This window comes from Schistocerca cancellata, chromosome 12 (assembly GCF_023864275.1).
Source record: "Schistocerca cancellata isolate TAMUIC-IGC-003103 chromosome 12, iqSchCanc2.1, whole genome shotgun sequence".
NCBI classification, from domain to species: Eukaryota; Metazoa; Arthropoda; class Insecta; order Orthoptera; family Acrididae; genus Schistocerca; species Schistocerca cancellata.
In genome coordinates this window covers 151,861,458-151,876,158 of record NC_064637.1, presented here as the reverse complement: position 1 = coordinate 151,876,158, position 14,701 = coordinate 151,861,458, and the positions used below count along the sequence as shown (strand labels likewise).

At 38.8% G+C, this 14,701-nt stretch overlaps 1 protein-coding gene across 1 annotated transcript in view; it reads right to left on the bottom strand.

The window, feature by feature from the left end:
- Nucleotides 1–276: 276 nt before the first annotated feature.
- LOC126109605 (mucin-5AC-like) overlaps nt 277–14,701 on the bottom strand; it is a 297,865-nt gene continuing 283,440 nt past the window's right edge. The window contains exons 7-8 of the mRNA XM_049914648.1: nt 13,958–14,169; nt 277–3,316 (exon numbers count right to left, since the gene is read on the bottom strand). Of these exons, the coding sequence (XP_049770605.1) occupies nt 3,171–3,316; nt 13,958–14,169 (358 nt within the window). The 3' untranslated portion in view covers nt 277–3,170. The remainder of the gene's footprint in view (nt 3,317–13,957; nt 14,170–14,701) is intronic.

Genomic DNA, 14,701 nt, shown 5'->3' with positions numbered 1-14,701 from the left:
TGTTCTGGTTATCCCACAATCCACATTTCACTACCATACAATAGTGTGTTCCAAACGTGCATTCTCAGAAATGTTTGATACTAATAGACTTCTCTTGGCCACAAATGCCCCTTTTTCTAATGCTAGTCTGCTTTTATGTCCTGCTTGCTCTGCCTACCATGGGTTATTTTGCTGCATGGGTAGCAACATTTCAGCTGTTAAATGTACAAAGATACAAAACAGATTCACTGATATTAGCTCCCAGCAAAAAGTTGGCATGATGCAGAAGTAGAGACGTAGTACTGAAACGTATTTATTTGTAATACACTTTTACAGCAAAAAGTGTGCCATTAACATTGAAAAACTAGAAAAACACAACATAAGACAACTTACAACAAATGGCTATTGCCATACAGCAGTCTACCATATATGAAAATGATCTAGCAACTTCAGACACAAGCAAAGACAGAGAACAATCTTATTTTCAGTTAGCACACCGCACAAAAATCGCTAACTAGATTAACACAGAAGGCACATAATTTATCACAGCATTACTAATATGTATTGTATTTTATGTTACGTAATAGGTCTCCAATTACTACAAGTCAACCAGACTTCAAAGGCCACACAGCTTTCATGTTTTCTCAGCGTGTAATGCAAAGAGTGGCAAATTCTCAGAAAAGATCAGTAAATTAAGACATCCATTAAATTGTAGTGTCTTCTCAAGCTTTCAGTTAAACGCAGAAATGCTACAATACCAAGAGATATGACAGACAAATGGAGACAGGAAAGGGATATTGAACAGTATAAACCTTATACGACCATATAAAAGAATGTGGAATGAGAAGACTGTCATAGAATCAGTAATTGCAAACTGATATTTAATCAGTGTTTATTTCTGGTTTTGTAATTTTGCAGTGCTTTCTGTTTTTAGAATGTGTGAAGTAATACTGATTTTTGATCAGTCTCAATTTCTCATGGTCACACTGGAAACACCTATCATTGCATGATTGCAAGCAATAGGTCATACCACAGAACAGTGTGATTAAAAAACTTACAGGACTATGCTGCCTGTGTTTATTCAGAATAATACACCTGTTTGTCTCAGTGTTGCACAACTCTTCAGAATATGGTAGGTGCCTGCAATTGTCCGATTCTGTCAAAGATCAGTTTGGGAGGCTGTGAGATGACCAGTCCATTCAACATTTATTAATAATAATTTCAGACTATGTTATGTCTATGTTCCATTCTCTTCAACTGTGCCTTAAAGAGAGAGAGAGAGAGAGAGAGAGAGAGAGAGAGAGAGAGACCATCAGCGGCAAAAGTAAACACTGATTAATTTTCAGATGTCCCAAAATAATACTAGGTATAGAATTATCTACATTTTGTGAATGGCCTCCCAATCTTCCAACCACAGGTGGAAAGAAAGATGGAAAACTGTGCCAAAACTTTTATAAAATGGAATTCAAAATTTTGAACTAAAAAGAAAATATGTGACCAAGATGAAAAACAATTCAGGGGGATATGTAACATGTCAAAACACTGAAATACCTATGGGACAGGTCAAGCACAAGAAAAAACTGTAAGAGTGTATAAAATGAAATAGGCCATGATGTGCACAATATGAAACCACAATAATGGGGAGCCAAGTCAGAACCATATCAGGTCCTGTGTATGTCCAAAACTGCTGAGCATCGGCTACATATGAGACAACTTTATAAGCTTTAATGAGAAACTGTCAAAAAGTCTTAGAACAGAAAGTATGATGATTATTATGGAAGAATGTCACAGTGCATAAGAAGGTGGGGAAATGATGGGTACTGGGAAATGATGGACACTATTTGGGAATAAGAGACTGACTAACTTATGCCATGCAATCTGTCTTAACAGGAGCAGCCTTACAACATTCCTGGTGACATAAGTTGGAAACTCCAGGCAAACAAGGATAGTGTACAGAATTGGTTGCTGGTAAAGAGGTTCACTGAAAGTGATGGAAGATTCAAAGGTGAGATGGTAACGGAACAAGGTACTCTGGACTTCAACAAGTACTGTATCTGAAGACAAGGTTGTCCACAAAACAAAAGAAGAAAGGCTCGTTTAAAGATAATGATGGACTATAGGTACACTGAAGGAATCAAGAACAAAGAATTTTTCTCCTACTGTATGGATAGCAAAAATGATAGAAGTTTCAAAATGGATAAGAAAAATGATGTAAGTTTCAAATAAATATATCATTTTGAACATAAGCTTAGGAACCATCCAATTATGGTTGGATAAGTAACACAAAGATATGAAGGTGGTTCTTTGTAGGCAATGCCTAACACACAGCTGGAATCCCAGCAAATTATCTCAAGCTGAAAATGATGATTAATAATGGGAAAAAAATCATGTAAAGAAGCACATTAAGGACAGCCATAAATAGCACACCATGTTTTCTGTCAAAATAAAACTACCATTATCAAACAGTTATAGTTAGTAATGAATGTCAACTGACTTAAAATTCAGCACAATGTTCGAATACTGTGTCACAAGAAATTACAGAATTCAGAAATTACATCAGCAATGTACGACGATCTTTTGGCATAAAAGAAACATGTACAATAATAAATCTGTAAAATAGATTTAGAACGGAGATAGAGAAAAAGAAAAATCTTTCTGCAGCTGTAGGAAATGAACTGGTCTTAAATGTCATGGTGAAAAATTTCACATTCGGCATCACCCAAATGTTACAAAAACTATTAACATCTTACTAAACTGAAAATTATTTCAGCATACACAAGAAAAATATTGTAGAACATCTGGTAATAAACCCAGTTTCCTGTGAAAGTGCAAAATATGACCCCTTTAAGGAGGCCACCCTCAAATTTTAAACACAAAAAATTTGAATCTTCACAAAGTGACATCGACACACTGACATCAGGCAGTCTGATGCGCAAAAACTTAGGATGTAGCGATTTGGGCCACATTTCAGCTCCATTTCTGACACACTAGTTATCTAAATGCTTAATACTCTGACATCACAATGCACTGACACACAGCTCGTGGACTGCGAGGAAAACCAGCAACACACACGACATAGTTTCATTACAGCACTGACTGTGGGGTCCCACATATTTCTTATACCTGATGGGTCCACATGCTCTCTTGATCCATGTATTAGCAGTCCATGTCACGGCCCTGTTGGCCCAAGCTCACTTCCTCTGGAAAGTCGCGTCACGGTCCGAGTCTTCGAGATCGCCATCTTCGACGTCTGCAGCATTTTGCAGCTTCACCAGAGATGTTTGTTCCATCATTGTCTCCAGGTCGTACACTGGATTTGAGAAGTGGAGATTTGGCTCTGTAATGATGAGATGTGACACATAATGGAATGACACAGTCAAAACGGAGCAGTAACAGATATTATAAAGTTATCAAAGAATTTTGCATGCACCCAGTTAGGCAAGATCCTAGTATATTCAGTTATGCATACTGACATTTTACATATTGTTATTTTAATATACATGTGTATAAAATTAGATGGGAAAGTTTTACATAAAATGAATACCAAAGTGAATAATGAACCTCAGTAATAAAAAAAATTAAAAAATCAAACCAAATATTAGAACATCCCACCAGGAAGCTCAAGAAAATCAAAACCAAATAACACATATTTCATTGGGTGTGATGGTATGAATGAGGCCACATACTGGGTGATTTGGAATCCTTTTAGACAAATATCTGAGAACACTTTAAATTACTAAAGGATAATTCAGTGTTACATGCTTACTGATTTAACAACAGTCATTGGGGATAACTTTCTTACTCAACAAACGGCCCACCTTAATGTGTAGCTCCAGCCTTTTTATATTTAATCACTTTCAAACCATTGCTTTGAAAGCTGTTTTCTAACTGCATTTCATAATATAAACAACAAAAATGCAGAAGAAAAGAAGACTAATGCTACTTTCATATCTGGTATACATACTAATTATTTCTAATGTTTTTGTATGTAAATTAAATGTAAATTATCTGAACTTGATATATGTTGGTACTCACCAATAAATGTACAGGTAACAACTGACTCCATACTTTTACACAAATTCTAACATTAACAACTACTGACAGTTTAGAAGTATATTGACTAGAATGCATCCCATTCCACACCATTTAAATTTACCTAGCTGCAAGTTTACTCAAAATATATGAAGTATTATCTGATTTATTCCATATCTTTGAGGCCTATGCAGGTGCAAAATTAGAAAAATTTGTAAAATATAATAATAATAATAATAATAATAATAATAATAACAATAACAGTATTAACCACGTTCCTTTACTAGCTGATAAGTTTTGGTAGCAGCAAAATAGCTGATGATGACCAAAGTAGTGAGCATACTGTTATAAGAAGGAAAGAGAATTTTCTTAATATAATATATAAATTTAATAAATAAAAAGTGAAGTAACTTCCTCATGATTTTCTCTTCTTTCAGCCTTTCACTATTCTGCTGTGTTTTTCCTTTATCTATCCATACTGGAATAGCTTTCTATCTTCTCCTGAAAATCCCTGAAGTTGCTAATTTTGTTTCGAGCAGTTGGTCTGTCTAGAATTTCTGCTTCCAGAACACTGGTTCTGCTAAGACTTTTTTCACTTTCCTGAAGCAATTGACTTGCATTCTGGGCTTACTGTGAAAAATGGTCAACTTTTTGTCACTCTTCACACGTGCATTCAAGTCAAGTGACATAAATCGAAATTCTCCTTTCCCTGAGATCATCAGATTCATTATTCAATTTAGATCTCAATTTCTTCATTATTTCTCATCCACCTACTCCCGAGAATTCTTGGCTCGATAATTTTCCATAGTCTCATCCTTTTCCCTTTTCTCCGATACTTCATTTTCTCCCTTTTGGCCGATAACTGAACATTCCACTGCATCTAGGCAGTGTTGTACGCTGGAATTTTAGATTCATTGAGTGCGATTTTTTATTGTAAATGTCCTTCACTAACTGGTCACCCATTTACATTTTCTAGGCTCCATTTTCATTTTCTTTTTTTGTAGAATGTTTTTCTGTACTAATTACCTCAATACTTAAAACTTATTCAATACATTTATTCCACTGTATCTAGTTCTAAGGACTTGTGGAGCATTTTGAATATTTGTTATAAATTCTGTCTTCTCAAAATAAATTTTTAATCCAGTCTTTTCCACCATTTCTTTTGACAGGTAAATATACTCAGTTGCTGTATCAATGTTTTCCAATAATATTGCTAAATAATCAGCAGAGGTAAGACAGTTAAGTTTGATGTTCGAGTTTTTACATCATAATCTGTTTTCTTGGACTCACTTCTCTTGAAATCTATGATTCCGTTCCATTATTGACTTTTCCAAAATGCGCGCACACACACACACACACACACACACACACACACACACACACAACACGAACAGTTATGCGACATAATTTAAAGTTGGTAAGAAACCTAATGTCTACTCAATTTTGCACCAGTCGTGGTAGTAGCACACTATGAGGATGGAAATCAGGTGTGCCTTAAGTACACACTGTAACGGTCGTGTGTGTTATTTACCTTATAGATTGGGCTGAGTGAGTTGATCAAGAATACCTTTAAGGTGAGAAACATGCCATTATCAACACGTCACTATGAGAAGCTGGATGTTCCTTCTGCAATACTGCAGAGACTTGACAGGAGTGAAACTATTGTACACGATTGCTGGCAGCGACGGTCAGGAGAATGTATGTTTGCAAGGAGGCTGGGCTCCAGATGGCCACACGGCATATTGTGTTCGGCTATGGCTCTGGTGCATCGCACTGCATCTGCAGCAGCCATTAGTACAGCAGTTGGCACCACAGTGAAACAATGAATTGTTCCAATTGTTCACAGAATGAAGGCTTTCACGGCAGGTGTTGTCATCACTTAACACTTCCGGGCCGAGGTGCCGTGGTCCGTACGTAAGACTCTCCCCTGACGTTTCGCCTTCGACTGTGGAAGGCATCTTCCGATTGTCCTCGGAGGATGCCTTCCGCAGCCGAAGGCGAAACGTCAGGGGAGAGTCTTACGCACGGACCACGGCATCTCAGCCCGGAAGTGTTAAGTGGTGATGATGTTCCAAATGTGTTGCTTCAAGGACAGCTCCAAGCCAGAAGCCCTGTAGCGTGCATTCCACTGACCCCTTAACCACCTCCATTTGCGACTTCAGTGGCGTCAAGCGAGGGCTCATTAGAGGGCAGGGTCGAGGTCTGCTGTGTTTTGTGATGAAAGCTGTTTCTGCCTCGGTGCCAATGATGGCCATATGTCGGTTAGGAGGAAGGTAGCTAAGGGCCTGCAACCAACCTATCTGCATGCTACGCACACTGGACCTACACCTGGATTTATGGTTTGGGGTGCAATTTTGTGTGTACCGAGCGAGGTGGCGCAGTGGTTAGCACACTGGACTCGCATTCGGGAGGACGACGGTTCAATCCCGTCTCCGGCCATCCTGATTTAGGTTTTCCGTGATTTCCCTAAATCGCTTCAGGCAAATGCCGGGATGGTTCCTTTGAAAGGGCACGGCCGATTTCCTTCCCCATCCTTCCCTCACCCCAGCTTGTGCTCCGTCTCTAATGACCTCGTTGTCGACGGGACGTTAAACACTAATCTCCTCCTCCTCCTCCTCGCAATTTTGTATGACAGGAGGAGCATTCTCATGGTTAACCCATGCACCCTGACTCATGGTTATCCCATGCTGCCTGACCACAAATTTGTATGTGTGACTCGTAGTTATCCCACGCACCTTGACCACAAATTTGATTCGACCTGTTGTGCTGCCATTCCAGGGAATGCTTTCCAACAAGATAAGGCTCGCTCACATGCCGCTCTATCATCCACACCAGTGTTAACTGTCCCTGTACTGACCATCCAAGTGAAACATAATGGAATTCCATCCCAGAAACTGACATGACTATATGACGCTGTGCACCTACGTTTGCATGCTTGCATTCAACAAACTGGTGGTTACGATGGTTATTAACAAGGCGAGGATGTGGTAGTATCTGTTTGACCTGTTTTGTTGGTAGTTCTTCGTTGCACATTAGCGAAGTTCTCAGTAGCTGTAATTATTGAACTTCCATCCCTAATGCGTACACGCACTCAGTCGGCTGCTGTTCGAATGGTTCAAATGGCTCTGAGCACTACGGGACATAACTTCTGAGGTCATCAGCCCCCTAGAACTTAGAACTACTTAAACCTAACTAACCTAAGGGCATCACACACATCCATGCCCGAGGCACGATTCGAACCTGCGACCGTAGCGGTCGCGTGGTTCCAGACTGTAGTGCCTATAACTGGTCAGGCACTCCAGCCGGCTCGGCTGCTGTCCATGAAAGGAGATAAATGAGCGCAAATGGAAAGAGGGTATTTTTTACCCTTCCACAACCACGAAGTAGCATTTCTGCGCCATTTTTCAGTTTATCTATTTTCATGAGTGTTTTGTGGTTTTTGGTGTTTTCATTCAAAATGGACAACAAAAAGCGAGGCTGAGCGTATACGTCATTGGTTGGCGGAATTATCAGACAGTGAAAACGTCTTATGATAGATGGCAGTGAAAATGAAGATTGTGTAAATGAGTGCAGCGGCAGTAGTGGTACTGAGCAAGATGCAAGTGAAGGCAGTGACAAAGGAGATAATATACCATTAAATGAGCTTCACGATGGTGTGTTACAGAAGTAGTCGAGCGATCGGAAAATCAAGTACACAGTTCATTTTATTTTGGTAAAGATGGATCCAAGTGATGCAAAAATCCACCTCAACAACAAGTTCAGACCCGTTCTGAAACTATCATCAGGCAGGTATCTGGCGTGAGTTTAGTGGCACTATTAGCAAAGAGAGAGCTTGAATGCAGGAGTCTGTTTTGCAATGAAAATACTCCTGGTATCCTCTTGAAATACACAAACTTCCAGAAAGGAAAGGGGCTTGTGAAGTAATTGCAAATCACTATTTTATGAAGGAATTGGCCATGAGCGAGCTGAAGGCTTATATAGGCTTGTTGTACGCTGCTGGATTTCACCAATCTGGGAGGCAGAACACCGTTGACCTTTGGGCTTCAGACGGAGCAGGTGTTGAAATATTTCGGCTGACAATGACACGGCAATATTTTCATTTTATTGAAAACTGTCTTCGTTTTGATGATAAATCCACACATGAAGAAAGAAAATAAGTGGACAACTTAGCACCAATACACCCTATGCCAGACATCGTAGGACACCTCATGTTTGTGAAGGTACATTTGTCAAAAACACATTGTTCCATTCCGCCAACAAAATGTGCTATGGCAAGAGATAGATTCAAGATGGCGGCTAGTGTTAAAGTAAATCGTGTATCTCCGCAAAAAAAAGTAAAATTCGATGGAAAAAAGAAATCGTGTATGAGTTGTAAGGACGAGATATCAAAGCTAAATGAACGTATAAAAAGTCTACAATTCATAATCGGTACTCTAAAACAGGATATAAAAGAACTTCAATCGGGAAAACACGGGAAGCAAGAAGACACGGCCTCCACAGGAAAATGGGAATCAGTGACCGAAGAAAACTCTATCCAGGAAGATAAATCTCAAAGAAGCAGTGTAACTTTAATACAAAAAAACAGTGTGCAAAAATCGAGTGTAGTAAATCATGGAATACAGCCATCTGAAGAAAAACTGTTGCAAGGAATTGAAAGTAAACAAAAACGTGTGCAAACAAACAACTATAGCATGGTAGCGGAAAAGCATGAAAACAGATCAAACTTTCCTCGAAATCGCGAACTTCCAAACATACCGGTAGTGAAAAGTAAACTGTCAAATTCTCAAAGAAAGTTATTGACTGATTCTAATATCGTGTGCAAAAACAGATTCAGTGTGCTATCAGAAAAAACGAACAGACAAAGTGAAGCAGATATACAAACGAAAGTTTCGGAACCGAAAACAACAAACGAAAACAGTCAACGTAAAAAACAAGATGCTGGCATTATTTATTTATTTTCTGATAGTCATGGAAAAGGACTGGCAAAGATCATGAACGAAAAACTAATAAATGAAAGTGTTATTGGATTTGTGAAGCCAGGTGCTCCACTGCGAGAAGTTACTCAGCATATTGACACACACAGTAACCATGGAAGTTGTAACTCTTGCATTATTTTAGCTGGCGCAAACGATGTCTACAAGAACGAGGCAAAATTCGCTTTGCGATCTTTAAGGGAAACATTGGCAAAAGTTATGGACATGAAAGTTTTCGTGATAAGCATCCCTATGAGACATGATCTCATCAAAACATCGTGTGTGAATGCAGAAATCGAAGCAACTAACCGGAAGTTCGAGAAAATATGTAAGCTCTTCAGCAATGTGACATATATTAATGCAGACAGTCAAAAAAGAGAGAATTTCACTACCCATGGATTGCACAGAAACAAGAAAGGGAAAGTAGCACTGTGCGATGCAATCATGGAACAATTAAACCGAAATCAGCCAGGCTTAGTGCAGCCTCCAATTGCAGCAGCAGCAGCAACGGAATCACCAATTTCAAATGAAGAGAATATTACTCCAATGACTTCAGGAAGTGTTGAAGCGGCAAGAAGAGGATCCCCATCTAGCCTGGTTGCGGTTCCTCAAATTACAACTCCAAAAATTACAGCAGAAACTCCATCACACTACAAGTCAACTCGCCCAACACGAAACAGGAAAGAACCACAACGTTTTTTATGGCAAGTGATTCCAGAGAAATGTTGATTTCATCTTCTAAAACATCGCTCTGGATAGAAAACTTCAATTGTAAAAGTGTTAAAAATGATATGTCATGTGCAGCTGTCGAACATAAGGTAGGCCAAAACAACCTAGTAAATAAGTCATCGTCGAAATTTATGCTCCTGCACCAAAATGTACAATCCTTATCAAATAAAGTTAGTGAGATAGAAATATTGTTATCAGATGAACTAAAAGAAGTGTCTGTTATATGTGTTAGTGCGCACTGGTTATCCGAAAATACGTTACATCACACAAGGATAGAGGGCTTTACCCTTTCATCTTTTTTTTGTAGGAAAACCTCCATGCATGGAGGAACATGCATATATGTTAGAGAGGACGTCAAACACGAAAATTTAAAGTTCACTAACCAGCTAGGGGAAGAGCAAAACTTCGAAATTTCTGCTACAGAACTGACAAATTTAAATATAATTGTTATTTGCATATATAGAAGCCCAGATGGAAACGTAACTACTTTCGTTGAAAATCTTGAGAAGACACTTAACAGTATAAAAACAGTTAGTAAAACAACCATCATATGTGGTGATTTTAATATAGATTTCAACAAGAACTCAAAAGACAGATTAAACCTTGAGGCCTTATTAAAAACCTACAACATACATAAAACTATCAAATCCCCCACCAGAGTCACCAAATCGTCAAGCAGTGCTATAGATCAGATACTAATAAATACAGATAAATATTTATACAAATCTGGAAATACGAATACAGGTTTCAGTGATCATTATGCACAGTTTATTGAATTCCCAGTAGACACTGCAGGAAATACTGAACAACAAATGACAAGAAAAGGTAGAAATTTTAGCAAGCACAACCTAGAACACTTCAGGCACTTACTGAAAAAAGAAACATGGAATGATATAGACAACTATGAGGACACATGTAAAAAGTTTGACATGTTCATGGAAATATTCTCCCATTATTTCAATATTTCTTTTCCAGTTAAAAACCAAACATTAAAAACTAAAAAAAGAAATGTTACATGGCTGACGAAAGGCATTAAAATATCATGTGCTGAAAAGAGGAGACTTTATGAAATCTCAAAAACACAAAATGTTACAGAAGAATTTCTAGTGCATTTCAAGAATTATAAGAGAGTGCTTCACAAAGTCATAAAAGAATCTAAAAAAACAACAAATGATCACCATATAAAAATGGCCAGGAACAAAATGAAAGCCATGTGGAAGATAGTCAGAGAACAAGTAGGAAACGAGACCTCCCAAAATGTAAATCTCCAGGTAATCCAAGATGGCAAAAAAATTACAAATTCAGAAGAAGTAGCCAATGCTTTTAATACATACTTTGCAAATATTAGTGAAAAATGACTATCTGACATAAAATCTTCAAATAAAAATCCTGCTACAACACCATCCAAGCAAAATAGAAACTGCAACTCCCTATTTCTTACTCCAACCAACCCTAAGGAAATTATACTATCAATAAGAGAGTTAAAAACAAAATTTTCAACAGGTGTGGATGAGATTCCAGATTATGTCATTAAAAATGTGGGGGACCTCATTGCAATACCATTAGCCCACATTTTCAACAGTTCATTAACAAATGGAGTCTTTCCTTCCTGCTTAAAGACAGTGAAACTAAAACCACTGTTCAAAAAGGGTAAGAAAGAAGACATAGCCAATTATAGACCTATTGCCTTGCTATCTACATTTTCTAAAATACTAGAAAAAATTTTTCATAAGAGGTTGCTAGATTTTCTAGAAAAGTGCAAAATATTATCCACAACCCAACATGGCTTCCGGAAAGGCCGATCAACAGAAACAGCAATATATGAATTTCTGGGTGAAGTACTTGAAAAAATTGATAGTGGACAAAAAGTAACTGGCATATGCCTTGATCTGTCTAAGGCTTTTGACATCATAGACCACACTCTATTGCTGCAGAAGCTTGAAAGAATTGGTATCAGAGGTATGCCTAACAGCTGGCTTAGATCATATCGTACTGACCGCAAGCAAGTAGTAGAAATACATTTTCACAAAGAAAATAAATCAACAAGACATTATTCTGATTACAAAGCAGTAAAATATGGAGTACCGCAGGGCTCGGTACTTGGCCCCATCCTATTTTTGATATATATAAATGACCTAACATCAGCCAACCAGCACCATAGCACTATCCAGTTTGCAGATGACACAAGCATATTAGTCAGCGGGAAGACTGCAGAGATACTACAGACAAGACTGTCTGAGGCATTAACAAATGTTGTAAACTGGTTCAACCAAAACAAACTAATAATAAATAAAAGCAAAACAGTAGCATTAAATTTTCATAATATCAAGAGAAACATTGAAGAGGATATAAGAATTCAGATGTCAGACACGGATATTGCAAGTGTGCCTAATACAAAATTTCTGGGGATCTGGCTACAGGATAATCTTAGATGGGAAACTCACATTGACAACATATTAAAGAAGCTAAGTACCATGTGTTATTTAATGAGAGTGCTAGAAAACTGCTGTCATAAGGACTGTCTAATGACAGTTTACTATTCTAATATACATTCTGTCCTAAAATATGGGATCACTTTTTGGGGTAACTCGCCATCCTGCCTAAAACTATTCAGGATGCAAAAAAGAATAGTGAGAATCATGGCTGGAATAAAAAGGAACAAACCATGTAGACCATTATTTAAAAGGATGGGGATTCTTCCCCTTCCATGTATTTTCCTATTTGAAAGTGCAATGTTTATAAAGAAATATACAATAACAAATCCTAGTATCCTCCCCAAAAATGAAAATGTTCATCATCATAATACAAGACAGAAAACTGACTTTCATGTACTCCATACAAAAACCAGTTTGTGCCAAAAAGGAACATTACACCATGGAAAAATTATCTACAATAAATTGCCAAGAGAAATTAAAGTAATGACAGATGTAAAAAATTTTAAAGCAGCATTAAAAGAATATCTGTTGACACATTGCTTTTATAGTGTGGAAGAGTTCCTCCAAAATCCTCGAGAGTCTAAGTGATGATTATGCAAATACTGTAACCATTAATATTGGCCTATAAATACATTCAGATGTAATTCTCAAGTTTATAATGGGGTTCAAGTATAAGTTGTATAGCGACTTGCCCAGTATATGAAGTAAAATTCTGTGAATGTAATTCTCTAGTGTACATGTCAGTTCATAGTGTAGAAGAGTTCCTCAAAAATCCTTAGAGCTTAATAGAGGATCATGCAAATACTTTAATCGTTAATATTGGCCTATACATGTATTCAGTTGTAAACTTCAAGTTTCTAATGTGGTTTAATTATAACTTACACATTGACTTGCCCAGTATATGAAGTGCTGTAAAATTTTGTGAACATAATTTTCTAGTTTCTAAAGTGTTTTAATTGTAAGATATACTTTGACCTGTCCAATATCTGATGTGCTGTACTGTACATGTAAGATTTACTGGACCAATAAATACAATACAATACAATACAAAAGAGATGATTAACAGCTTACGTCAAAAGTTATAAACATAATGAGGACATATAAAACAGGTGATAAAACGTTGACTGTTTAAAACTGGAATATGCCGAAAAGTTGCGAAATGAAAATATAAAAACAAATGGTCGGTGATGGTGATTAAAACACATAGAAATTAGACAGGCACAATTAAAAAACATTTGCGACAGTCTGGTTTCTGTTCTCAAGAGTTAAGAAAATACACCTAGTGACAGTATGGTGTCTGTTCGTGACCCTTAAAAAGGGGGGATGCGTAACACCAAACACCCACGTAAACACTGCACTATAGAGTAGACACGAAGGCATATTGGGGGGGGGGGGGGGGCGTGGACTGATGAGGGGGATAAGATGGGGGGGGGAGAACAGGTAAGACAAAAAAGGGGGGACCGACGGATGGTGTGGATACAGAAGAGGGGGGGGGGGGCAGGGCAGACGCGAGAAGGAGTGGGGAAGGCAGTGGAGGGGAAAACAAAAGGACTCGGGGGAGAGAATGGAGTTAAGGAGAGTGTAGGTAGGAGAAAAAATCAGGATGGAAGGTGGGGGGGCAGGGGGTTAGTGAGACTGTAAAGAGATAGAGGGACGGAGAGGGTGTGTCTGGAAAAATGGATGCTCAATAAAATATTTTGGTTGTCCGTTTGTTTGGGACAGGGTGTTTCTGTTCGACGTACTTCATCACGTTTAAGCTCCATTAGTAAACAAAGGGAGGATATTCTCTGTTAGTGACACAGAACTTACCGCGAGTGCCGCAGTTTATATATCGCCGCCTCCGCCGCCGCGAGCGCCAGTATAGCAGCGCCACCACGAAGGCGACGGCTGCCACGAGAAGCAGGCTGATAGTCACCTCGCTCGCCGTTTTCGACGCGCTGCGGCCAGATGGCAGTGCGGTTCCGGCGCGAGCCTTGTCACCCAGCGGTTTTGCGACTGGTGGCGCCGTCGACGACTGCGGCCTGCAACACGAAAATGAACACTCCAGACAGAAGGAAAACGGAATCGAGAGAGATGGTTAAAAGGCTCGCTGTAAATGATATCTAGTCGCAGAATAGTCTATATCATAACCCAACGTCCCATTCTAACAAGTGCGGCAGTGAAAAGGGCTATTTGCCACGCTACTTTAGGAATAAAAAATTAAACAGGAGTGGTGCGTGCCATCTCGACAACAAACCTTTGTCATTTCAATCGAGATGGAATTGTGCACAGGTGAAAGGCGCGCTGCTGCTGCGAAGGACGAGATTGTCGTTTAAGGTCCCGTCGACAACGAGGCCATTCGAGACGGAGCACAAGCTAGGATAAGGGAAGGATGGAGAAGGAAAGCGGCCGCGCCCTTTCGAAGGGACCATCCCAGCATTTGCCTTGAGTGGCAACTGCTGTAAAAGAGCGCAAGAGCACTTTTGACACGAGGATTTATTGGTTATTTTTCTCTGAAGGCTGTTAGACGCAATGTAGATGCGGTAATCTGAAATACACAACACTAAATCTACC